The sequence below is a fragment of the Ostrea edulis genome, chromosome 5 (assembly GCF_947568905.1).
Source record: "Ostrea edulis chromosome 5, xbOstEdul1.1, whole genome shotgun sequence".
Taxonomy (NCBI): Eukaryota; Metazoa; Mollusca; class Bivalvia; order Ostreida; family Ostreidae; genus Ostrea; species Ostrea edulis.
In genome coordinates this window covers 1892521-1919864 of record NC_079168.1, presented here as the reverse complement: position 1 = coordinate 1919864, position 27344 = coordinate 1892521, and the positions used below count along the sequence as shown (strand labels likewise).

Sequence of the window (27344 nt, the reverse complement as noted above, 5' to 3'; positions counted from 1 at the left end):
TATCCTTGGTAAAAGATAGATTTTACTGGAATGGGATGAATAACGACATCGAGAACTGGATTAAGAAGTGCCACAGATGTCTGAGGAGGAAAGTCCCCACCAATCAGAGAGCACCACTCATGCCAATAAGGACAACCTATCCATTGGAATTGGTTTGTATGGACTTCTTAACCCTAGAACCATCTAAAGGAGGATACCACCATATCTTAATCATCACAGACCATTTTACTAGGTTTGCACAGGCAATTCCTACCAAGAACCAGACGGCGAAGACAACAGCCGAAACGTTTTACAACAGCTTCATGACCAAATATGGGTTTCCAACTAGAATACACAGTGACCAGGGAGCCAACTTTGATGGGAACATCATCAAGGAGCTGTGTAACATCACTGGTATGAAGAAGTCCCGAACAACCCCTTACCATCCTATGGGTAATGGCATGTGTGAGCGTTTTAACAGGACATTGATGGATATGCTCGGAACCTTGAATCCCTCACAGAAGTCCAACTGGAAGGCCCATGTACCATCATTAGTTCATGCCTACAACAGTACCCGACATGAGAGCACAGGCCAGTCTCCATATTTCCTCATGTTTGGAAGAGAGCCCAGGCTTCCTGTGGACTTGGCCTTTGGACTTGGAGACAAAGAAGAGAAAACAAGGACAAAGTATGTGGAGGATCTGAGATCCAGAATGAAGACAGCATACCACCTTGCTCGGAGAGCTGCTGAGAGAGCAAGAGAAAAACAGGGCAGATTCTACGACCTGAAAGTAAGGGGAGCAGATTTGCAGGAAGGAGATCGAGTCTTGGTGAAAGTAGTAGCATTTGAGGGAAAGCACAAGATAGCAGATAGGTGGGAGGAAGATCCCTATCAGATTGTGCGGCAACCTAATCCAGATGTCCCAGTGTTTGTCGTCAAACGGGAGGATGGAACAGGCAGAACACGAATTCTCCATCGGAATTTACTTCTGCCGATAGGTTGCATAGATCCCGAAATGCTAACTACTCCCTTGCGACCAGTTCCTAAGCCCAGAAGAAAGACACAACCAGAGAAGAAACAAACCACAGACAAGATAGTAGATCGGAGTGATGAATCGGATTCTAGCGATTCTGATGAAGATTGTTTGTTTGTAGAGGTACCGGTACTTAACCCGACAGTGACACCCCCTATAGATGACCCACACATCATCAATGAGGAGGAAGTGCCACTTGATGTACCACAGCAACGACCAGAGAGGGAAGCCATGGATACCCTTTCACCCCGAGCTCCAGAGGGTGATGGTCAGATGCCTGTGGAGGAGGAAGTGAAATATTTACCTCGACGATCTGCTAGGACCAAACAGCCACCAAAGAAGCTTGCTGACTACCATGTATATCAGGTTACCCATGACAGGAGAAGCAAGGATTTAGAGACATTCAGGGAAATGCTAGAGGTCACACATCGACCTGAAGAGAGAACTCTTTTATTGAAATGCTTTTCAGACTATGTAAATAAAATTTAAGTCAACTACTTTTTATGGAGTATTATCTTTCCTAACTATTTGTAGCAAATGACGAGGCCGTCATTTCTCAACTGGGGGGAGTTTGTGGTAGTTGTACTTAGTTTAGTTTTATATTTTTATATTGCCATTCACATTCATTCACTTCAATACATATTGCGCTGCGCTACTTACTAACTTTGTGTTGTGTGTTAAAGAAACCTAAACACCCCTTTTAAATATAATGGTTTAATCCGTAAGGGTCCAGTTAGAACATAACTCGGATGTTCTGTCATCTGATTGGTCTTAGTATTTTGTTCTGGCCAATAGGAATTCCTGGCGGGAATTCCTGAGTTCTTTTTATGAAATAGTTCAGGAAAATCTAGTTTTGAAAGAGATTCCAAAGGGTGTTGCCACTATTGAGTTCTAAATAAGCATAAAATATATATTTAATTTATAGAGGATTTGCTAACACCAACAATTGTAAGTAGCTGATAGTTTTACTATATGATTAAAACCAAGTAATGAATTTAAACAAGTAATTAAACTTTTCTTTATTCATAAAACTTGTGTGCAAGTCATGAGTGAAAGATTTACTGAAAGTAGAATTGTGGAAAAACATAATTTCTGCTCTTTAAGTAAATAATGAGTTTTAAGTAATATAAATGCGCAGAGTGATATATGTGTACAGAATTTAGTATTTTAGTAAATTATTCAATAGGTCATCATAAGAGTTTTAAGCAGTTCACCTTGATTTCGGAAGCTGTAGCTCAGTTCCATAAACTGGTATGTACATGTATATATGCAATTCACTGCAGTACATTATATTCATTTTTTTTAATATCAATTACTTATAATTGATGGTTCAGAGAGTTATGTCCTTTGACGATAAAATGATGACCAATATATATATATTTGTATCGTTGCATATATCATATGTTCGATAGTGTCTTTTGTCTTTGTATTGTATTTGTCCTTATATGTTTTTATTGTTGTTATAGGGTTTGTTTTCATTGTTTCCAAAAAGTAAACGAATCTACGACCTTAACCATCTTGTGGATTATTCTTATACTCAAGACCGGTTACAAATACATTAGAATATTGAAGTGAAATTGATATGTTGATGAGAAAAAAGATTAAATATCGGCGTCATTTTGTCAGACTATTTTTGAAACGGAGGTAAAAACAGAGCATTGATTTAAACTCGTCAACCGATTTTGGTAAAAGTACTGACTTGCAAGCGGGTCAATAGCAAATCCCCCCCCCCCCCCCTCCCAATACCGGACTTACTGGGGAGTCTATACGTTAGGTGCTCTAACCTCCGAGATATTCAGGCAGATTTCACCACATAGCCCAAACCACTACATACCATTTGTGATGAGTAAAAATATGTCAGATTCTCGGGGGTTGGAAATGTAAACCCATTAAATAGATCTCAGCTAAAATGATTCGGGCCAAAAAAAAAAAAAGATAGCCTTAAAAAATCAGATCTATTCTATCATGAACAAGGGGCCCATAATCCTTATCGACCATCTGAATATTAAAAGTATCATTAGCTCTAAGGGCTACAGTTATGCATACCTGAACTAAAGTACACACACATCCCCCCAGAAGTTTCCATACTGATGAGAAGGTGAAGATAACGAACAGTGATCAATCTCCTATACAAAATTAAAAGTTGTGCAGACACGGACCCCTGGATATACCAGAGGTGGGATCAGGTGTCTAGGAGGAGTAAGCATTCCCCGTCGACCGGACACACGCACCGCGCGCCCTATGTCTTGATCGGGTAAACGTAATTCAAATTTTTGTAAAGAACGGACTAACAATTGGTATGAAACACGCTGGACAGCATTTTACCCAATGACAGGTACAGGCAAAGTAGGTCGTTAAACGACCATAGAATTTGCGAAATGCAGACTTTAAGCCCCTTGAATGAGATACATGACCACCATATGCAGGTGATAATGGAATATTGCTACATAAATATGGGAAGTTGACCATAGAGAAGCAGAAGTCATCCCGTTTGTCATACAGTTGAGCTGTTAGTTTGTCGCCAACTTTTATGTTTAATAAAATATCTAAGTACGACGCAGATGTGAAAGACTCTTATTTCGAGTTCAATGCGATATATCGAATTGACATGGATGAACATGATTATTTTTAATAGATAAAACGCGATCGGTAGACCTATATCTAAATGTCGAGTTGAAGGCCACAGCAAGCGATTATATTATCATTATTATTTTATTCATTTATAAAGCGCAAAATTACAAATATTTTCTATGTGCTGTACAGTGTGCTAATAATCATTGATAATATACTAATAAAAGACCTGCAAGAGCTATAAAGGAAATGATAAAACAATAGAAAGAATTTAAATAAAACATGGCAGTAAAATGACAAAGTGGTCGACTTTGACTTGACAAGATACAATTGGCATACAGGTATTCGTATGCTGGATCAAAATTCAGTTTGCAAGAGCTTGCATATGGAAGCCTTGATATTACACTGAATTTTACATTCACAGGCCATATTCACGCTTGAACAAGATTGTTATATCCTTGAAAGACCATACATAACATATTAATAACACTAAATGACTATTTTGGGGGAATGGGACAAGGGTTGATTCATCGGTTAAATTTTACATTCCCACTATGTACCATTCACTACGATTATTGTTGGGGGGGGGGGGGGGGGGGGCAGCCTATATATATCTATAAATAAAAATTACCAACTTTGCATGTGATAATAAAAGGGACAGACCCCCTGTAGCTATGTGCCTGATAATTATTTTTGTGTACATTTGAGTAATTGCAAATCGTCAAGCTGTGTAATGTACATGCAAGGTCATTCACGCAAAATCTAATTTTTGCAAGTCAGTAATGCACATGCATTGGTTTGTCCATGCAATTTCAGGCATACCTAATTGTGTTTTGATCATCAGAAATATTAATGAAAATTACTAATGACACCCTGATCTAAATAATTCGAGGACTAATATTTATAGACATATATTTTGTTACGTCATGACCAGTGGCGGATTTAAGGGGGCCTCAGCCGGTGCCCCCCCCCCCCCCCCTCCTCCCGGAAATATTCAAATTTAAGGCAAATCGTGGTATCTTGTTTGGAAAAATGTACTAAACGATAAAAGAAGCAATAATTTCTTCCACTCCCGGAGAAATAAATGATGAAATCGTTTGATTTCTTAAATTACTTTATTGAGAGAACTTCTTTTTTTTCGAAAAACCCTTACAATTTGCGTAATTTTATTAATTTCACCTTATAAAAAATGATAGAAAATAGTATAAATGACTAAGTAGGACATATTTCAAGCCCTATAAAATCTGTAAAATCCAGGAACTTCAAGGCGGCCCTCAGGCTCAGACTTCCTGCCTCATAAAGTGGCGCCCCCCGTAACCGCAATTCCTGGATCAGCCCTGTTGGCCGTACATTGCGGACCAAGACATATACATGTAAATGTTATCATGTAATGACAATTGGTCAAATATTGGACGTTTTTGTCTACGATCCCGGGATGTAGGCGTCCCGAAATTTACAAGTGATGTTCTTTTGCCCCAAAGATACATATTGCCAAATTTGAAAAGAATTGGAAGAGTAGTTATCAAGAAGAAGCTTTAAAAAGTCAATTGTTAACGCACGACACACGCCGGACGCAGAAAATGGACACAGAACAATAACAATGGGTCGCCTGAGTGACTCCAGTGACTTATAAATTACTATACTACTGCTGCTACTATTACTACTAACTACTTACTACGACTCAGTGGCGCAGCTACATTGTACGAATAGCACTGTAAGCACGTGCTTACAAATATTTTCGTTAATTTTTTATTGTATGTTACGAAAAATGTCCTCAGCTTCTGGGGGGGGGGGGGGTACCGCCTCCCAGACCCCCTGCTTACAAATATGTCAAACCTAGCTACGCCACTGCTACTACTACTACTACTACTGCTACTGCTACTACTACTACTACTAGTAAATACTATTACTACTATCATAAGTACAAACTAAAATGTAGGTCCTATTCTAAAGACAATGTAGAGACCAATCAATTTAAATGAAAAATCAAACGCACGTTCAGTCGCCTATTAGAAATTGAAAAATGTATATAAAAATAAATAAATAGGTAAATAAAACTTGAGTGAAAAGTGGAAATGTTGGTGATCTTCTCTTAATTAATCTGTAATAAAGATTTATATTCTGTAAATTTTATCTAACAAAAACAGATAAAAAACAACAACAACCAAAACAAAAACAACAACAAAAACAACAACAAAAAAACCCAAAACACAACAACAACACAGTTTACCACTAAAAAAAACAAAACAACGAGAACCCCCCCCCCCCCCCCCCCCAATAAACCTTGAAAATATTATACTCGGGTTCGTGATGTAAAATATATGTCATCGCATAGTCACGTGACTTTTGGAGAGCAACAACAAAACTGTCTAATTAACCCAACAACAAAAAGGTTGTAAAGTCCAACAGAATGCCCCGTGAAGTAAAACAAGATTATTGGATAAGTGAAAGCATCAAGGATAATAAATTTGAGGACTATTACACACAGTTAACAGAACTTGGGAGGTAGGAGAATGCTTAGCAGGTGCCCGCTGTCTGCGTAGTAACAGTGGTTTACATTAGTTGCACATGGCGGATTTATAGTTTCACGACATCTTAAAGCATATGAATTAAAGTTATCTTGATGATAATGGAAATGGTATTTCTATTTACATGTTTATATCACAAGATTCACGGACATTGTGAATTCGTGTAGTTGTAGATAAGTTAATTACATATATATTTTAATTGATTAGAGTACTACGTAAATTACTAGCAATAGACAGATAGATACACGTGAAGATAATATTGATAAGTTCCACTGTCATCTTACTTTCTATGTGCATTTCACAGGGGTGCAACCTCAGTGGTATACAAATGTGAGCACAAAGGAACAACAAAGAAATGGGCGGTCAAAATCATCCACAAAAGGGTCAGTATAGATCCAAAGTAATTAATCACTGTTCATATTACTGTTTGTAGAAGTAATGACTGTTAATATTACTGTTGATGTAGAAGTAATGAGAGTTCATATTACTGTTGACATTTCTATGCCTGTATTAAAACTTACCTATATGCATGCATATATATTTTGCAAATGTAATTTTTGTGTAAATTTCCTATCTGCATAAATTTTACAACCACAGAAAATACCCATTTAATATACAGGATCACATCAGCAGTATAGTGCCACAGACTTGATAAACCCCCTTAAAGGGACTGGTTCACGATTTTTGATAAAAATATTTTTCATTTTTGATGTTACACATTAGAAATATAACTCATTTAATGTTGACAGCCAAAATTTTTACCTTGTGAATGCAAGAATGAAAGCAATATTTTAGCCTTAAATATGTGTTATGTAAACAAAGACTTGAGTCTTTTTATGTAAACAAACAAGTGAAATATTTATTTTGTAATATAATGCATCTTAATTTTGTATAGTCACAAATTTTAACTTTTAAATGACACATTTTACCTCAAAAATGCTTGCAATGTGAAAGATATAATAAACTTAGATCGATATCCATTTCTTTTGAAAATGTCGAAAACAATAACATACCGCAATCTTTGTTTACAAAACAAAGAATAAACTCTGTAAAATGAGCCTCTGTGGTGATGTATAACCTTAATTTTTGTGTGAAATCATTTAAAAATATTAGACAGTGGATTCTGATCATCAAAAGTGAAAAACAAAAAGTTTGGATAAAATCGTGAATCAGTCCCTTTAAGCCTTATCTTCAGCTGCTGTTTGTAACATTTGGCTGTTTAGAGGGGATGGGGTGGTTTGTATATTTTTCAATATTTTATCTTAGTTGATCATGTTACATTTCATGAATGATTATTGAGAGGGCCATGATGCACGATTATTGCTGACATGGATGTACATGGATGTGTGTCTCTGATTGGGGTACCTGAGTTTCTACCTACACTGGTGAACTCTTTACTGCATTGAACAACACCTAACCAACAACAGGCTCAATTATTAGTTTAAATGAAGGCTATACATATGATATTTTTATGAAATATCATCATGTCTAAGCTTCTGTGTATTTTCACAGTTCATTATTCTTTCCAGCTTTGCTGACCTTCTTTTCCCCAGGCTGAGGAATAAAATTGCAGTTCCCTTGTTTCACAAATTATTCTTGTTTATCTTCTCTTCAAAATTACTAATACAATCAAAAAATATTATCTCAAAATTGATGGGGCTGATAAAAAAAACCTTCCAAGTATCCAAAGGTTTGAGAAATTAAAGTTAAAATACATAAAGAATTGTAGTTGAGATTTCCACATCACTTCAACAGTTCCATAATATTTTAGATAATGACGTTTGAGATAGTGAAATTCAACTGTAATTGGTGTCCATCCAATTAACTTTTCTGATGTAAAGAATTTAATCAAACTAAATTCTCGTCCTTGCACTTGCCTTGTGGACCATTTGAATGAATTTTGATTTACGCTACAGTACTATGAATTACTATGAATTTTGTTCAGTTTTTCATTTTTTTTTTAGGTGGACAAGAAAGTAATCAATACAGAGATTGGAATTCTTCTAAAACTGAATCACAAAAATGTGGTAGGTATTTTATCAAGTTGTGTAAGAGTATGAATACAATAAGATGTTACTAAGTGTATGAATACAATAAGATGTTATAATAAGAGTGTGAATACAATAAGATGTTATAGTAATTGTATGAATACAATACGATGTTATAATAAGAGTATGAATACAATAAGTGTATGAATACAATAAGATGTTATAGTAAGAGTATGAATACAATAAAGATGTTATAGTAAGTGTATGAATACAATAAGATGTTATAATAAGTGTGTGAATACGATAAGATGTTATAATAAGAGTATGAATACAATAAGAGTGTGAATACAATAAGATGTTATAATAAGTGTATGAATACAATAAGATGTTATAATAAGTGTATGAATACAATAAGATGTTACTAAGTGTATGAATACAATAAAGATGTTATAGTAAGAGTATGAATACAATAAAGATGTTATAGTAAGTGTATGAATACAATAAGATGTTATAATAAGTGTGTGAATACGATAAGATGTTATAATAAGAGTATGAATACAATAAGAGTGTGAATACAATAAGATGTTATAATAAGAGTATGAATACAATAAGAGTGTGAATACAATAAGATGTTATAGTAATTGTATGAATACAATAAGATGTTATAGTAATTGTATGAATACAATAAAATGTTATAATAAGTGTATGAATACAATAAGAGTATGAATACGATAAGATGTTATAATAAGAGTATGAATACAATAAGAGTGTGAATACAATAAGAGTATGAATACAATAAGAGTGTGAATACAATAAGATATTATAGTAATTGTATGAATACAATAAGATGTCATAGTAAGAGTATGAATTCAATAAGAGTATGATTACAATAAGATGTTATAGTAAGAGTATGAATACAGTAAGATGTTATAATAAGAGTATGAATACAATAAGAGTGTGAATACAATAAGATGTTATAATAAGAGTATGAATACCATAAGATGTTATAATAAGTGTATGAATACAATAAGCACAGCTGGCAGTAATTTTTTAAAATTTTCTAGATTCGGTTGAAGGAGATCTTCGAGACCCCTACAAATATCTGCCTAGTCTTAGAGTTGGTCAAAGGGGGAGAACTGTTTGACAGGTACACACTATATATAGAAGTAGAGAATCGTGTGATTATTTTGTTGTTTGTGTAAAAATATGACTTTAACGATGGACATTGTAGAATTGTGAGCCGAGGATACTACTCTGAAAAAGACGCATCCACAGCCGTCCGACAAATGCTGATCGCTGTCAAGGTGATTTATAATTCTGTAACAATAACGCAGATCAAACAAAACGTTTAAGTGATTTATAATTCATATTCTGTAAAAATAACAAATCAAACAAAACGTTTAAGTGATTTGTAATTCTGTAAAAATGACAGATAATATAAAATGTTTCTGTGATTTGTAATTCTATAACAATAACAGATCAAAGAAAATGTTGAACTAATTTATAATTTAAAAAAAAAAATATCATGCAATTACAATAAAATGATTATCATTGTGAAGAATGGGATTTCCTGTACAGTAATATATTGCTTATAACAATTTCATGCTTATTGCGAAGGGATATTTTATTCCTCGACGAGAGGGAAATAATGAAAATGTTGTTGGATATATGGAAATGTTTTTTGCTGGCCTTGGAGGTTGGCTATAACTGTTTTACTGTATCATTATTAACATGTTTTGTAGTATCTTCATGAGAACGAAGTTGTGCACAGAGATTTAAAGGTTAGTGAAATGACATCTTCTCACGAAAGCTTGCATTTTTCTGTTGTTTATCTGTGGCGACACTAAACTGAAAGAATAATTGATTTTGGAAGAACCTAATTTTGTTTGTGACTGAAAATTGCACAGTTGGAACCACAAATTATGATAATTAAATTTTCTGTTTGAAAATAAATGTCATTAATTATATTGAACTTGTCAGGTTTCCATCTCAACAAAATTGTTTCTTTTCCTAAAAATTGCACAGTCAGAACCACAAAGATAATTGAAGTATCTGTTTGAAAATAAATGCCATGAGTTATATCGAGCCTTTCAGATTTCTATTTCAGCAAAATTGTTTCTGTTACTAAAAATTGCACATTTGGAACGAAAAAGATCCTTTAATTATTTGTTGGAAAATAAACATACAGTAATTGTTTCTGTAATTGAAAATTGCGCTGTTTGAACCCAGAAAGATGATTGAAATATTGGTTCGAAAATAAACATTGTGAATTAGTCCTCTAACCGGACAGAATTCCATTCCAGCCAGAAAACCTATTGTATGAGGACTTAACAGACGAGTCCAATCTTAAAGTGGGTAAGTACTAGTTAACGTTGATTAGTATTTACGTAATCTGGGACAATTAACATTTCAACATTCTCTTTGTATTGAGAATTAACAGCGCCCAGTTTGATATTTTGTCTGTTGATAGAAATCACAACATCTATGTGTTATCAGTGTAATATGCCATGAAATGATACAGAATAACTTACTAGATTTGTCAGTCAAAAGTTGTAATGAAATAACACAGAATAACTTAGATTTGTCAGTCGAAAGTTGTAATGAAATAACACAGAATAACTTAGATTTGTCAGTCGAAAGTTGTAATGAAATAACACAGAATAACTTGAGTAATAAAGCCATGAAATAATACAGAATAACTTAGATTTGTCAGTCGAAAGTTAATTGTAATGAAATAACACAGAATAACTTAGAGTAATAATGCCATGAAATAACACAGAATAACTTAGAGTAATAATGCCATGGAATAATACAGAATAACTTTAATAGATTTGTGATACCGAGAGTATAGTTAGATTTGTGATACCGAGAGTATAATTAGATTTGTGATACCGAGAGTATAGTTGGAATGTAATGACTGGTCATTGTGTTGTGGAATGTAATGGCTGGTCATTGTCTTGTAGCTGACTTTGGCCTCTCCAAGATCATTGACCGAGAAGTGACGATGAACACAGTGTGTGGGACTCCCGGATATTGTGGTGAGTAATACTGAGATGTGGTGAGTAATACCGAGATGTGGCGAGTAATACCGAGATATCAGTGTGTGGGACTCCCAGATGTTGTGGTAATACCGAGATATCAGTGTGTGGGACTCCCGGATGTTGTGGTAATACCAAGATGTCAGTGTGTGGGACTCCCAGATGTTGTGGTAATACCGAGATGTCAGTGTGTGGGACTCCTGGATATTGTAGTGAGTAATACTGAGATGTCAGTGTGTGGGACTCCCGGATGTTGTGGTAATACTGAGATGTCAGTGTGTGGGACTCCCGGATGTTGTGGTAATACTGAGATGTCAGTGTGTGGGACTCCCGGATGTTGTGGTAATACTGAGATGTCAGTGTGTGGGACTCCCGGATGTTGTGGTAATACTGAGATGTCAGTGTGTGGGACTCCCGGATGTTGTGGTAATACTGAGATGTCAGTGTGTGGGACTCCCGGATGTTGTGGTAATACTGAGATGTCAGTGTGTGGGACTCCCGGATGTTGTGGTAATACTGAGATGTCAGTGTGTGGGACTCCCGGATGTTGTGGTAATACCGAGATGTCAGTGTGTGGGACTCCCGGATGTTGTGGTAATACTGAGATGTCAGTGTGTGGGACTCCCGGATGTTGTGGTAATACCAAGATGTCAGTGTGTGGGACTCCCGGATGTTGTGGTAATACTGAGATGTCAGTGTGTGGGACTCCCAGATGTTGTGGTAATACCGAGATGTCAGTGTGTGGGACTCCCGGATGTTGTGGTAATACCGAGATGTCAGTGTGTGGGACTCCCGGATATTAATGTGGTGAGTAATACCAAGATCTGGTGAGTAATACCAAGATCTGGTGAGTAATACCGAGATATTAGTGTGTGGGACTCCCAGATGTTGTGGTGAGTAGTACCAAGATGTCAGTGTGTGGGACTCCCGGATGTTGTGGTAATACCAAGATGTCAGTGTGTGGGACTCCCGGATGTTGTGGTAATACTGAGATGTCAGTGTGTGGGACTCCCAGATGTTGTAGTGAGTAGTATCGAGATGTCAGTGTGTGGGACTCCCAGATGTTGTAGTGAGTAGTATCGAGATGTCAGTGTGTGGGACTCCCGGATGTTGTGGTAATACTGAGATGTCAGTGTGTGGGACTCCCAGATGTTGTGGTAATACTGAGATGTCAGTGTGTGGGACTCCCGGATGTTGTGGTAATACTGAGATGTCAGTGTGTGGGACTCCCGGATGTTGTGGTAATACCAAGATGTCAGTGTGTGGGACTCCCGGATGTTGTGGTAATACCAAGATGTCAGTGTGTGGGACTCCCGGATGTTGTGGTAATACTGAGATGTCAGTGTGTGGGACTCCCGGATGTTGTGGTAATACCAAGATGTCAGTGTGTGGGACTCCCGGATGTTGTGGTAATACCGAGATGTCAGTGTGTGGGACTCCCGGATATTAATGTGGTGAGTAATACCGAGATCTGGTGAGTAATACCGAGATATTAGTGTGTGGGACTCCCAGATGTTGTGGTGAGTAGTACCAAGATGTCAGTGTGTGGGACTCCCGGATGTTGTGGTAATACTGAGATGTCAGTGTGTGGGACTCCCGGATGTTGTGGTAATACCAAGATGTCAGTGTGTGGGACTCCCGGATGTTGTGGTAATACCAAGATGTCAGTGTGTGGGACTCCCGGATGTTGTGGTAATACTGAGATGTCAGTGTGTGGGACTCCCGGATGTTGTGGTAATACCAAGATGTCAGTGTGTGGGACTCCCGGATGTTGTGGTAATACCAAGATGTCAGTGTGTGGGACTCCCGGATGTTGTGGTAATACCAAGATGTCAGTGTGTGGGACTCCCGGATGTTGTGGTAATACCAAGATGTCAGTGTGTGGGACTCCCGGATGTTGTGGTAATACTGAGATGTCAGTGTGTGGGACTCCCGGATGTTGTGGTAATACCAAGATGTCAGTGTGTGGGACTCCCGGATGTTGTGGTAATACTGAGATGTCAGTGTGTGGGACTCCCGGATGTTGTGGTAATACCAAGATGTCAGTGTGTGGGACTCCCGGATGTTGTGGTAATACCGAGATGTCAGTGTGTGGGACTCCCGTATGTTGTGGTAATACTGAGATGTCAGTGTGTGGGACTCCCGGATGTTGTGGTAATACCAAGATGTCAGTGTGTGGGACTCCCAGATGTTGTGGTAATACCGAGATGTCAGTGTGTGGGACTCCCGGATGTTGTGGTAATACCGAGATGTCAGTGTGTGGGACTCCCGGATATTAATGTGGTGAGTAATACCGAGATCTGGTGAGTAATACCGAGATATTAGTGTGTGGGACTCCCAGATGTTGTGGTGAGTAGTACCAAGATGTCAGTGTGTGGGACTCCCGGATATTGTGGTGAGTAATACCGAGATGTCAATGTGTGGGACTCCTGGATATTATGGCGAGTAATATCGAGATGTTAGTCCCAGAGAAATGTCGCATGGGGTATACCTAGTTGTTATTGTCACGTGGGGTATACCAAAATGTTAGTCTCGGACATATGTCACATGGGTATATACCAAGATGTTATTGTCACATGGGGTATACCAAAATGTTAGTCTTGGACATATGTCACATGGGATATACCGAGATGTTTGTCTCAGACAGAGATGTCAGATGGGATATACCGAGATGTTAGTCTCAGACAGATGTCAAATGGGATATACCGAGATGTTAGTCCCAGACAGAGATGTCACATGGGGTATATTGAGATGTTTGTCTCAGACAGAGATGTCACATTGGATATACCGAGATGTTAGTCTCAGACAGATGTCAAATGGGATATACCGAGATGTTAGTCTCAGATAGATGGGTATCCCAGCATTCTCATGAATACAGGAGAAATTCTGTTCACATTGGATGCAATGCAGCACCATGCTTAACTTTGTAGAGTTTTTCTTGTATTCGTACTTTTGCATTCAAAATTTGACAACAGATGTTTTGTAGTATTAAAGAGTTTAATTGAAAAATTTTAAATTTGATACCAGTTGTGTACCTTTGTACATGATATTTTTGTTTTTACGATTTTCCTTTTACAGCCCCCGAGGTCCTGGCGGGCAAGCGTTACTCCTACCCAGTGGACATGTGGAGCATTGGAGTCATTACGTACATTCTGTGAGTTCTGTATACCAAATTTCATTTGTGACAACTTTATTTCAAGATTTACTAATGATGAATTGGTTTACGGTGATTAATTTTTGCAGGATAATCTTTAAAAACAAATTTAAGACATATTAAACGCCTGGTTTATGGCAAGAACGACTAGCGATGATGAGGTTCTTGCGAACATCGTGAAAATTTCTTGCACATTAATAAACGTCTGTTTGCAGTAGTTAAATATTCAGGTGCCCTGCTGTCGTGTGGTCTTATCATTTCTTTGAGTCTCTCTACAAATTCAAATTTATTAAAAGCTATGTAATGAAAAATCAAAATACTGTGAAATTAATTCATGATGGTTAAATGGAGTTCCTGCACAAATATATCTTCAAGTTCGCTGCCACAACAAAATCCTTTATTACACTGTTTGTCCAATATTCCTTGATTTCAGATTATGAACAAAATTCATCTCCTTTCTCCACCAGAAAATTTTGATTCTATATCCGCCACCAATATTACATGTAGTACCTTGTTAGATTTACAGTACATCACCAATATCTAAACATTAAGTTATTTCCATATTCCCAAGAACTAGAAGTTGATATGACCTTGTGAAGTCGAGAAATTTAACAGACTTGCAGAAATAAAACATTATGCTGCCTCAGTAATGAATATGCACCATTACCAGACGAGGTGTCAATTATTTTCTGAATGAAGTTCATAGTTAATTCAAATAATTAAAAAATGTATTTTTAAATCAAGCATTTTTTATAGATTCTCATTAGTGATTTGATTAATTTCTCATTTATGATGAGGTTGATTATAGAATAAATGGAAGGATTTTCTGTATACATTATTTACTAGTATGAAATTAGTATGGTTGAGATGATGTACGTAATGCTGTGTCTTTTTTATCAAAAACATATTGAGTTTCTTCCGTGAGATTGTCTTTTATCAAAAACATTTTGAGTTTCTTCCGTGAGATTGTCTTTTATCAAAAACATTTTCAGTTTCTTCCATGAGATTGCATGTATCCAGTAAAGTCAGATGATTGGGACTTGAGTTCAAAATAAATTTTTGAAATTCTAATTATGAAATACTAATTTTTCAGATTGTGTGGATATGAGCCTTTTTATAGTGGTGAGAACGAGGCTGAAATGTACAAGAAAATCCTCAAAGCAGATTACAAATTTGACCCACCATTCTGGAACAACATCAGTGAAAATGCAAAAGTAAGAGAATCCAATGAGATACATGTAGTTGCATGCTTCATAACCATGTGACTTGAAATAGGAGATAACTCTGCAAGCTTTGTTTCAGTAACAGTAATGGGTTATCTCCCTTCTGAGATAACACTGTCCCAATACTGCAATAGCATTTAATTTCATTGGAACTGATTTTCATGTGTTACAAAATCAAACTTCCTTTATTACTTGATTGTAATTTTATCAATAATGATAATTTAAGAATTGGAAGTAAAACTTATAATTCATTGATCAGTACCAACACTCTGAGAATTTCATGAAATATTCGCTCAGTGGATAAGATTTCTGTGATTTGTGAATATTTCATGATTTCTTCTCAGGATGGGACACCATTGTTTTAGGCAGGGTATAATAACACAGTGTAGATTTGTTCTAGTACACCATTAAGTGGTAGAACTAGAATTCAGGGGCACGTTTTACAAAAGAACTTACGACTTACGACAAACTTAATTTACATACTGGAATTTTCAGGTTTGTTGTAAGGTCATTCACTCCAAATGCAAAATATTTTTTTAAAATGTTGAAAATTAAGCCTCAGAAAAGTTTTACTTCATTCACTTTAAGTAATAACTGTGTAATACAATTTAAGACTTGCGACTTTGTCGTAAGTTGTTTTGTAAAACGGGCCCCAGAGCATTTATTCCTAGTTTAAACGTTTGGCTCATTATTACATTTTTTATAATTTACAAGCAATGCAGAATCCAAGAAATTTCAGACGATTCAAAGTTGACCTAATGAAGAAATTGAACTATATAATATGCCACCATTTTCATCCGACAGATCCGTTTTATATGAATTTGTCATTGCTTTCTAGACAAGAACCGTCCATTTTGCCAGTACTGACACAACTCTGTTTGCATATGAATTTTGTTAAAGTTTTATATATCAGTCTTGTAAATTCATCGAGTCACCTGTGAAACTCACAAACTCTGATGACTGTAACAGGATAGATTTCTCCTTTATGTTTATCAGGACTTCGTGAAGAAGATGCTTTTATTAGATCCCAAAAAACGATTAACCGAGAACCAGGCGCTCAACCACGACTGGGTCAAGGGTCTGGCTGCCAAGAGTGACCACATGCCAGAGACTCACAACAAGATCAAAGAATTCAACGCTACTCGTAAAATGAAGGTAACTGCACGATTCTGTTGTCACAGAAACGGGACCCAATTGTTACATTCATAAAAGAATCGTCCTATACAACGTGTTTACTTAACACTTCATGAATAGTAAGCCAGCATGAAACATTGCAGTTCATACCCTAATGAATTTTAAAAAATGAAATTTATTTTTAAATTTACATTCTACCTTTATTTCTGTCGGAATTTCCCTCCGTTTTAAAAATAGATGCACTATATCTGTATTCCTACTCGCATTCATGAGGAAATAGCCATCATTACTATTTGTAGAGATATTAAAGGCAAAAACATTGGAAATGTAAATATTATTACGCGCCGTGAATTAGTCCCAGGTGTTTTCTTTGTCATCCGTGTTTTATTTGTTTGACATTCCGTCGAAAAATTTTCACTCATATCATCAGTGAGATTGTATGAATTTTGTCAGTATCAAGAAATTGCATCACCACAGGCTAGGTAAGACTGCATTGCCAAGTTTGGTGTGAATCCAATCATCTGTCCTTGTTTCTGTATGAACAGGATAATTACCGCAATTAGTTGTATTCCTTCTGTAAAGAGTTGGACTAAAAATTACATGTAGTATATTTGAAAAAATTGTACAGCACCAATTCCCCAATACTTTTGCAATTTAGAAAACAAAGCAGTCTTGTTTTATTAACCTCACACTTCAGCACGCATTTCTTCTCTGTGCAGATTTCTCACAGGACACATGAACGGGTTTAACATATACATCAGTCATACATCACCTGCCTCTGGTTTCATTTCATTTAGTGGAGCTACTTATGCCTACATTACAAAAATTGCGTGTCAGTGCCTCAGGCTAAATTGCTTTGTTGTGATGGGTTAAATGGCAAGATTTTAATTTCCTTACAGACAACCAACCACAACTTTTTTAACTCTGTCAAAAATGCTTCGAGTGACACACCTCTCACAATTCAAATAATGTTTAAACACAAAATAGTCCACAATTCTTTCACTCTAATAAAAATGTATTCATCTGGCCATATGAATTTAGACCACAATGAAATATTTTTTGCTATTTTGCAGGCAATAACCGATGCCACTCTTCTTGCGTCGAGAGCAGCACGGATAACGAGCATCTTAAATCAGAAACAATCTCTGAGCGACGTTTCCATGCAATCCGTCTCCGAGCCAATGGAACATTAGTTCTGTGATCACAACCAGCTTATTTATGTTACTTTTGATAACTTTTTGATTTATATTATAAATTTTACTGATTACCTATGCATGTGTACATGCACCGTCTGTGATAGTTTTGTGAATAAAACGTGTATGTCCCCTTAGTTCTGCAGAATTCAATTGTGTTTATGTACCCTATTTCAGAAAAACGTGTATGTGATCAAAATTTGCATCTTGAATGCAGATATTGTTCAAAATGGAATATTTATAAAAGACGTTTATTTAATAACAATTTTGTCTTCATACAGCGTCTACATGCATTTAGTTCGCATAGTGAGAATGCCCATATTTGGATCATAAATATAGACTTTGATTCTGTGATAAGCTAATATTGTATTTAAAATGAACAATAACAACATACTGCTGATTTAAATGTTCCATCCACAAAAATCTTATCTTCAACTACAGTACTTGTTTTTTTTTCTTTGATACAATATGAAAATGTATATACTTGTACATATTAAAAGATAACTCTGAGACGGGGATGTGTTGGTTGTACTCGGATTTTTATTGTTCTGAACAATCTTAATGACAGGTCCAAAGTCGAAGCATGTTGCCATCAGACACAACCTGAAGTCACATGTCGCGTCACAGAACTGGTTTAGCAGACATTTTTCTCTCTGCAGACTGTCATCGACTCCTTGGGGATGTTCCATCCTCCCCCCTCCTGATTTCTCTGCAAAGAAAAGGAATACATAGAATCAGTGATGGTATGTCATGATACAGCAAAAATAAAGGAAGATTTATCAACTGCCGAAATTAATATGATATTAATAGAAATATTCACGGGTCCCTGATTCCTGGACAGTTCAATGATTTGAACACCTTACTAGTAATATATGGGTCCCTGATTCCTGGATAGTTCAATGATTTGAACACCTTACTAGTAATATACGGGTCCCTGATTCCTGGATCATAGTTCAATGATTTGAACACCTTACTAGTAATACACAGATCCCTGATTCCTGGATAGTTCAATGATTTGAACACCTTACTAGTAATATACAGGTCCCTGATTCCTGGATAGTTCAATGATTTGAACACCTTACTAGTAATATACAGGTCCCTGATTCCTGGATAGTTCAATGATTTGAACACCTTACTAGTAATATACAGGTCCCTGATTCCTGGATAGTTCAATGATTTGAACACCTTACTAGCAAACAGGAACACACTAAGTGGGTATATCAAAAGAACTTTCTTTGCATTGTATGAATAAAGGGTCTTAGCTTAAAACTGTGACAAGAGGTAGATAGACAAACCAAGAATTCTGTGTGTAAAATATTTTCCCCCAATTTGACTAAGTTCAACAACCTGTAAATATTTAAAACGGCAAAGAAAATTAAAAATTGTTGAGAATTAAACTCCTTTCACTATGCACATCTTCAAGATATTTACAAAGACCGTAGCTTCTAAACTGTGAAAGGAGTTAAAAGGACAAACCATGCCCTTTAAATTAATAAAATATTCCCTCAAAACAAACCAAGTCCAACAACCTGTAATTTTCTCAAAAATTGAAGAAAATCGAAATCCTTGCCACATGCACATCTTCCATACCCATATAAACACTCTATAAAATAAGAAGGTCCTCACTTGAAAACTGGGGGAGAAATTGACCGTACAAATCGTGTACTCTCTATGTAATATTTCCTCAAAACTGACTAAGTTCAACAACCTGTAATTTTCTCAAAAATTGAAGAAAATTAAAATCCCTACCACATGCACATCTTCAATTCCCATACAAACACTCTGTAAAACAAGATGGCCCTCACTTGAAAATTGTGGGCGGTGTTAACCAGACAAATTATGTACCCTCTATATAACAATAATTTTCAAATAAAGGGGCAAAACTCCTCCAAGAGAAGTTGAAATGGATCAAAATTGCAACAGCCACAAAGAAGCTACATAGCAAGTTTCAGCTTAATATGCGACGGAGAAAGGAAATTAGAAACAGAAAACCCTGAACGGACGGACGTACAGACATCGCTGTACCATAATATGTCCTGTCTAAAGACGGGCGTACAAAATTGTTCCTAGAGTTGTATGTTTTTGAATTGCATAAAAACTACGTGTATGAATTAAGTTTGTTTTTATTTAATAAACGGTCTCTATGTTGACTTCGTGAGTGACTAACATACCGTTTTCATTAATAAACAGTCTCTATGTTGACTTGGAGAATGACTAACAGTCTCTATGTTGACTTGGTGAGTGATTAACAGTCTCTATGTTGACTTGGTGAGTGATTAACATACCGTGACCTCTTGTCGTTTACTTCCTGGGTTTACTCCGAGGCCGACAGCCATTGTGTGGTGTTTTAGTCACGTCTGAGATGGATACAATCCGCACTCCTGAGGTTCGTAACCCGAGCAAAGCCGACTGAAATAAAAATCAGATGTTTAAACATTTACCTGGATGTAAACAAAAAAATGTAGGGGGTAAAATCCTAGAAAAATAAAAATCTTTGTCTGGACAGATGTGCCACCTTTTAAAAAATCATTGCTAATTGATGTATTTCTTCTGTCATTATCTTAAATTGTGTGTCACTAATGGACAGCAATCCCTCCCTGTACCTCGTTTTTACAGACAAATGAACCTGTATTTGTATTGTCTGGTCTGAGACCACCAGTTTATTGTAACTCTACATCTAAAAGTCAATTGGAACAAAATGGGTTTGAAATTACGATATTTACATCAATTTTTTCAGACAAGTCAACAATTGTTTATTGTTAGACTTTGTGAAAATAATTTGCAGGAAATCATAAACAAAAAACATCAAAAACAAAACCCTAAGATCACTTTTCAAGGAATGTGTAAAAATGACCACACATTAGCAAAACATTTTCTTAAAGTACAGGAATGAAACATTAAAGTGGCATGGACACGATTTGAGCTGAAAATTTTCAAATTTTATTTTTCCACTTATATTGTTTACAGTGCTTTAACAAAGGTATTTTGTTGATGGTCAACAAAAATTTGAATATCAGTTGTTGAGTTACAAGTGAGATACAACACTCACAATTCTTTCTTATGTAAACAAGCCTCATGCCATGTTTTTGTTTACATATCAATTGCTTAATAGAAAATAGCATGTTTAAAACAAAATGAGAAGTGCAAAACACTAGAAACTATTCAATTGTGTTCAGAATTAACTTGTAAATTAAATATTCTGCTTTAAACAAAACTTTTACTAGGATATTTAACCTATGAAAACAAAAACATGGCATGGGCCATTCTGAGCTTTGTATCTCCCATGTACCTCAACAACTGACATCCAAAATTTTGCTGACCATTAGAAATACCTTAGTTAAGCATTCTAAACATTAAAATTGGAAAAATAAAATCTGAAACTTTTCTGCTCAAATTGTGTCCATGCCCCTTTAACAAAAAGATTTATAAACTTACTGTTCTTTTGGTGTTTAATCCATTCAAATTTACTCTCAGATTCTGCAATCCTAAACTCTTGGCTTTCTAAAATAGAAGTAACAAATCAAATCATCGTTAATTAGGAACAATATTTTTAAGACACAAATCATTGTTAATTAGGAACAGTATTTCTAACACACAAATCATCGTTAATTAGGAACAGTATTTCTAACACACCAATCACCATTAATTAGGAACAATATTTTTAACAGTTTGCATTGTTCAATGAAATGTTAATGAAGCTTATTTGGCTTGAGTTACCTCCCCTATGTGAGCCCCCACAGTTTGTGCACAGAGATTTGTGTTCTTTTTGGCGTGTCGGAATCCAAGGCTGCCCTACAAACAGACAAACATACAATGGGATGATGCTGATTACACAAAAAAAATAGCAATAGTTCAAATTTCATAATTTAAAACTGCAAAATAAACATATCTCAAAAAATTTAATTCAATAAATTTACTTACGCCAGATGATAAGCATATTGTTTCACCTAAAATAGAATTTTGAAAATTCTAAATATTTTTATACATAGAATATTGTGGTTTTATCAATTTTCATGGCCATCAGATTTCAAGGAACGAATACATCAAAAAAGATTTTCGTTGACACATAATATCATGGAACACAACTCCATATTCCTCCTGTATGAGCTAAACTTCTACTTAATAGATCACTTCATTTCGTGGTCCTGCACAATCAGTATCAACAAAAATTTGTATTCAACATAAACTAAAAAGATGAAACCACAGTATCAGAAATATTTGATTTTGAGATAGTCTTGTTAGCAGATCCTGTCTGGATTTCCTGAGACCTGGCTAAAATTTTGATCGGATCCATCTTAATCTCTACCTTCCTGTTACATTTGACATTAGTCCATTCTATATGATATCATACATGTATAGGAATACATGCTGACTATTTCACTCAAACCTCAGAAATTTCAGTTTTGAAAATACATGAGGGCATCAACTGTCATTCTTTATGTCCGCATTCTTCATGAGGCACATAAGAGCTTCAAGAAAAGTATGCCAGCATGAAGAGTTGCAATTCATACCCTCATGTATTTTCAAAAATGAGATTTATTTTTTACACTTCACTTTCATTTCTGTTGTGATTCTTAGATGTTGAAATAGACGTACTACATTCATCAATATTCGTGCACACATTGTCCATATCTGCACCGCATTCGTGACGTAATAGCCATCATTACAATCGGTAACGATATCAGAGGCAAAAGTATTGAAAATGTATTATTTTACATAATTTCATACTTTACCTGCAGTATCATAAAATACCAACTCAATATTTCATACTTCAGGCATTAAAAAGAATTGTGCATTTCCGGTTTTCCAGTCTACCATATGTTTTTCTAATCCCAGACCCTAGACCTGATTTTTAAAGCTTGGGATCGGCCTACCATATGTTTCTAATCCCAGACCCTAGACCTGATTTTTAAAGCTTAGGATCACTATCCAATTATCATAATTAAACAGGGATTGACATTAAAGGTTGTCTGATTGCCCGAGGCCAGCGAAAACCCAGTTCGGACAAGTGAAACTCAATACACACTTGCCCGATGGAGGCAATTGATTATTTCAGTAGGAAATGTTATTATTTTGATTGTGTTCAGTTTGATAAATATTAAATAATAAAGTCCAGCTCTGTATATTTGTTTTGTTTTCTTCAAAGAATAATTGATCTCTTAGGCCCCTTTCTAGTACATGTAGAACATAATGTATCATATTCTATCAGTCATATACACGTATTAACACATCGCTGCAAGTGTACATCCCCTTGTGCACATTTTTGCGGTAAAATTTATTTCCCTACCTTGGCCATTGTAATTTTCTTATATGACTAACATTTGGTTGTTTGAGGGTTTTTTTGCCATCAATTACACCAACTACAATAATGTTCCAGGGTTAGACAACCCATGAACTTGTATGAAATCATTAATAATTGGCTACATATATGTATAATTCACAGTTGTAACCTAGCTTTTACATTTGGTAGCATAAAGAAGGAAAACTGGGCTATTCAACGATTGTGGACGACCCCGTAAATGGAGATAATCAAAATTACTGGTTGAAAGGTGTATGAGAGTAAAAATATTTCAGACAACAAAGTTTTTCATTCGGACATGTAAAAGTTCAAGTTAACTTGCCCAAAGGACAATTGAGATAAAAAGTTGATGTCTATCCCTGTTAAACTGCCCTAGGTTTAAGACACTGGGAAATTTAAGATGTCAAAAAGTTCCGATGGTATCTAGTTCTGTTTGACATTTACACAATATTTCAGTATCATGCATGTTTCTTATTTATCATCAGATATCCACTGGAGTTACAGACCTTTTCAATATTTTGTTCACTCATCCACACAATAAAAGATTATGACTGACCTACCCTATTTCAGAAAAGCATGCCATAGGAACTACACAATTAGGGCAGCAATGGATACCCGAAATAACTGAAAATTGCAGGTCCTGTTGTTTGTGTCCGGTTCAGTTCCATTTTTCCATATTTCGTTTCGAGTTCAGTTTTTACAATAGAATCATTGTTAGAAATCCATTTAAATGAAATGACGTCAAAATCCTTAAATGTGGTGTATTTTGATCAATTGTTAAATGATGGCACAATGACAGTATGTAAGATATGTAAGACACAATCAAACTATACCAAAGGATCAACATTGTCAATGACAAAACATAGACCCGAACCGAAATACCCAAATCCAAAGAAAAAAATCCTGAACCGACCCGACCAATTTTGGAACTGTGACAGCCTTATATGCAATTAATTTTTTTTTGCCTTACCTGTGATATCATAAAATCCGTACTCAATACTTCATACTTTACCTGTGTCAATATCATAAAATCCATACTAAATATTTCATACTTTACCTGTAATGTCATAAAATCCATACTCAATATTTCATACTTTACCTGTGCCTCTGCAGAGGGAGATAATAACGTTGTTTTTTGACGTTTTAATGTTGACTACAGGAAGTTGATCGTAAGGTGTCCCATCAATACTCATTTGTAACGTCTCCTCACTGGGAAAATGCCTCCTGTTGATAACGTACAGAATGTGATAAAAAACAAGAGTAATATTTCAGTCCTTTGAGAATGAGTTAGCAAGTGAAATGTTTGTACCTTATAACATAAGCACATGCACGGAGTATCTAGAAAATCAGGAAGCAAGATAAAACTCATTAAATTTCAAGGAATTGAATTCAGGAAGAATTTCCATTAAATGTCACATCTGAGCCAAATATCATATAACATTTGCATGTAACTTTCATTCAGATATGTACTGTAAGGCCAATTCAACTTAATTGATAGATTATCATCCCCGCCTGCCCCTTAAAAATCGGCCCGCCCCGAATTTTTTTTTGTGTGCAAAACTTGCGATTTCTGGAAAATTTTCATGTTCGGCTCCAGTAATTACACTTCTTGTTTACCTTTCTGGTATACCAACGTGAAAAGCCACATGAAGAAAATAATTTCTCATGTTCTTACGGGCATTTAAATGATAGGAAGGGATTAATGTTCTTCATATCTTGAAGAAGTTTGATATCTTTTTGTGTTTGAAATTAAAGCTTAACCTGGAATTCATCTTTGAAATAAGCATAGATTGATATACATCTGGCATTAAATGATGCACTTCTGTTAACAAAAACTCGTTTGTCATTAATATTTTTCTCAGAAAATAAAATCTTCCCACCTGCCGCATAGTTTTTGGTGACTCTGGATGATAATCTACTAATTAAGTTGAATTGGCCTAAGATCTATTCATTGTTGTCCAGTGTTTAGCCCTGTAATTCTATGCCTCTTAAACAGGTTGGGAACACTTCCCCTATAGCGAGATCATCTCACTAAATTGCGATTATCCCTCTCTAGCGAATGTAAATATGTTGCGTACAACCAAGAAAAACACCCGTAGAGCACATCTCTTCGTGTTTCACATGAAAAGAAGAAAAAGTGCTGAAATGTCTGATACTTCTGCAAATATATATAAATTAAAACAAAAACACTCATGATGTGCACTGAATTTCAGCCTCCTTCCCTTTTGTGCAGCAACGTTGATATGAAATTTCTTGATTGTGTTCTCAATTTTATAGAGACAATTCGCTTCATGTTGAGTGCTTGTCACACTTATTCAGCACTGCACGGAATTTGCCATTATTTTCAATAAAACCACCAAAACACCTGTTTATGGGAATGTTTACTCTCTCGCTAAAGAGGGATAATCGCGTTTTAGTGAGATCATCTCGCTATAGGGGAAGTGTTCCCAACCTGTTAAAAGAGTCCAAGATAGATTATTAATTAACACTGCATCGAGACTGCAAGAAAAGCGATTATATGTATACCTCCATAATCTTTTATCGTGTTGCTCATCTCCTGGAGAATAATCTCTAGCGTCAACATCCTTGTTGAAATGACATACTACTTGGTGGTTGACTAGAAAATAGACATTCAACATATCTTAAAATTTCGGTTTAGGACCCCCCCCCCCCCAAAATTATATATATGTTGGTTTCCACTGTCCCTACCTACCCTGAAAATTTTTGCCGAACCCAACACATTTTTTTTCCATTCTCACAGATTTTGCAAATGTCATCACTACAACAAGAGTATATTTATTGACTTATTTATCAAGTTATTTATTATGCACTAATACTAGACAAATTCCAAAACATCCAAAACACAGAAACAATTTTTGTTTACAGTAAAGCGAAGAAATGTATTGATTCATCATATAAATTTCATTTGATTACTAAATAATCACTTTATTTTATGCAGAGTAAAATACTAAATCATTAGAAAATTATTCAACCTATAAAATCAAAAGAAAAATTAAATAAAAAACAAAAAAAACTTCCGATCCTACCTACCAAACCTTAAAAATTTTGAGGTGAAAGTGGAAACCAACATATATATATATATTTGCCTTAAAGAAGAAAAAAACACACCAATCAATATAAAACGAGGAATACCTGAAGCTATATTTGGACGGACCACACACGTATACGTCTGTCTTATCGAACTAATCAGCGACCTCAACATGCCTTCAATACTGAAATAAATTCATCGAGATAATTCGAACTGTTTAAAAATTTAGCATTCATCAGCTGTTCATTCCATTTTCTGACTAAAAATAAATAATGTCAAAAATAATGCAACAAATTCTTAGTCATCAATCGTTTGTGAAGCTGAATGATTCACTTGCAAACCCATGTAATAAGTAAACCTACTGGCTACTCAGCTCAGTCAACAGTAACTTACAGGACTTCCCACAACGAGAGGTTCTATGACCTTCACCTTGATAATGGATAAAAGAGGAAACCGATTCCGATAAAGCTAAATACTCCTGATAATTTCCTATGCTTAAACACCGTCACAAACCACGGATTATTGTTTCACTCTATTTAACAAATTTGTGAAATAGGATGAAACAATAACCCGTGGTTTGCGACGATGATGTTAAAAACGTTTAAATATCACAAAGACTATCAGGGGCGGATCCAGGAATTGCGGTTACTAGGGGTGCCACTTTATGAGGCAGAGGGTCTGGAGGCCGCCTTGAGGCCCCCAGTGGGTCCAGGGTGAAGCCATGATGGGGGCCCAGGGGACAAAGCCCCCTGAAGCTCATGGATTTTACAGATTTTATAGGGCTTGAAATATGTCTCCTATTTTATTTTCTATCATTTCTAACAGGGTGAAATTAATAAAATGACGCAAATTTTAAGGATTTTTGGAAAAAATCAAGAAATCAAAAGATTTTGTCATTTATTTCTCCGGGAGTGGAAGAAATCATTGCTTCTTTTATCGTTTAGCACATTTTTTCTAAACAAGATACCATGCACGATTTACCTTAAATTTGAAAAATTTAGGGGGGGGGGGCACAGCTGCGCCCCCCCCCCCCCCTTAAATCCGCCATTGACTGTATATATAGAATATGGATGGGATGTTTTCAACATTATTAAAACAAGGGTTAAACTATATGCCCCAACCCCAACTAAAACCCCCAAAATTATACATGTAGA

General features: G+C 35.7%; 2 protein-coding genes across 5 annotated transcripts; one reads left to right on the top strand and one right to left on the bottom strand.

Annotated features, from left to right (window-relative positions):
• The first annotated feature begins 5403 nt into the window (after positions 1-5403).
• LOC125650386 (calcium/calmodulin-dependent protein kinase type IV-like) lies at positions 5404-18355 on the top strand. Of its 2 annotated transcripts, XM_048878653.2 has the most exons (13): positions 5404-6089; positions 6417-6495; positions 8077-8139; positions 9165-9247; positions 9332-9404; positions 9843-9881; positions 10404-10455; positions 11064-11138; positions 14217-14292; positions 15386-15506; positions 16512-16670; positions 17103-17131; positions 17723-17979. In XM_048878653.2, the coding sequence occupies exons 1-13, from the start codon at positions 5995-5997 to the stop codon at positions 17727-17729; spliced, it is 951 nt and encodes a 316-aa protein (XP_048734610.1). In that variant the 5' UTR covers positions 5404-5994; the 3' UTR covers positions 17730-17979. The 2 variants fall into 2 exon arrangements, with proteins under 2 accessions (XP_048734610.1, XP_048734609.1); XM_048878652.2 differs by lacking the exon at positions 17103-17131 and having other exon boundaries at positions 5878-6089; positions 17723-18355.
• A 5-nt stretch (positions 18356-18360) lies between these two features.
• Positions 18361-26788, bottom strand: LOC125650390 (30S ribosomal protein S11-like). 3 transcript variants are annotated; one of them, XM_048878657.2, is made up of 9 exons: positions 26584-26788; positions 26295-26374; positions 25668-25758; positions 24241-24365; positions 21764-21789; positions 21560-21634; positions 21278-21343; positions 20128-20251; positions 18361-18551 (listed from the first exon to the last, which is right to left on the bottom strand). In XM_048878657.2, exons 2-8 carry the CDS (start codon positions 26362-26364, stop codon positions 20144-20146), a joined length of 561 nt encoding a protein of 186 aa, XP_048734614.1. In that variant the 5' UTR covers positions 26365-26374; positions 26584-26788; the 3' UTR covers positions 18361-18551; positions 20128-20143. The 3 variants fall into 3 exon arrangements, with proteins under 3 accessions (XP_048734614.1, XP_048734613.1, XP_056022962.1); XM_048878656.2 differs by having other exon boundaries at positions 26553-26641; XM_056166987.1 differs by having other exon boundaries at positions 18361-20251; positions 26553-26642.
• Positions 26789-27344: the final 556 nt, after the last annotated feature.

Bases quoted from the DNA above. Each gene is read 5' to 3' on its own strand.
- LOC125650386 (XM_048878652.2), top strand. From the start codon at position 5,995: ATGCCCCGTGAAGTAAAACAAGATTATTGGATAAGTGAAAGCATCAAG. The intron at 6,090-6,416 runs GTAGGAGAATGC...TGCATTTCACAG, and splicing joins CAGTTAACAGAACTTGGGAG to GGGTGCAACCTCAGTGGTAT. The intron at 10,456-11,063 runs GTAAGTACTAGT...ATTGTCTTGTAG, and splicing joins CGAGTCCAATCTTAAAGTGG to CTGACTTTGGCCTCTCCAAG.
- LOC125650390 (XM_048878657.2), bottom strand. From the start codon at position 26,364: ATGTTGAGGTCGCTGATTAGTTCGATAAGACAGACGTATACGTGTGTG. The intron at 21,344-21,559 runs GTAACTCAAGCC...CTTCTATTTTAG, and splicing joins TGGGGGCTCACATAGGGGAG to AAAGCCAAGAGTTTAGGATT. The intron at 20,252-21,277 runs GTAAGTTTATAA...TTTTTATTTCAG, and splicing joins GATTAAACACCAAAAGAACA to TCGGCTTTGCTCGGGTTACG.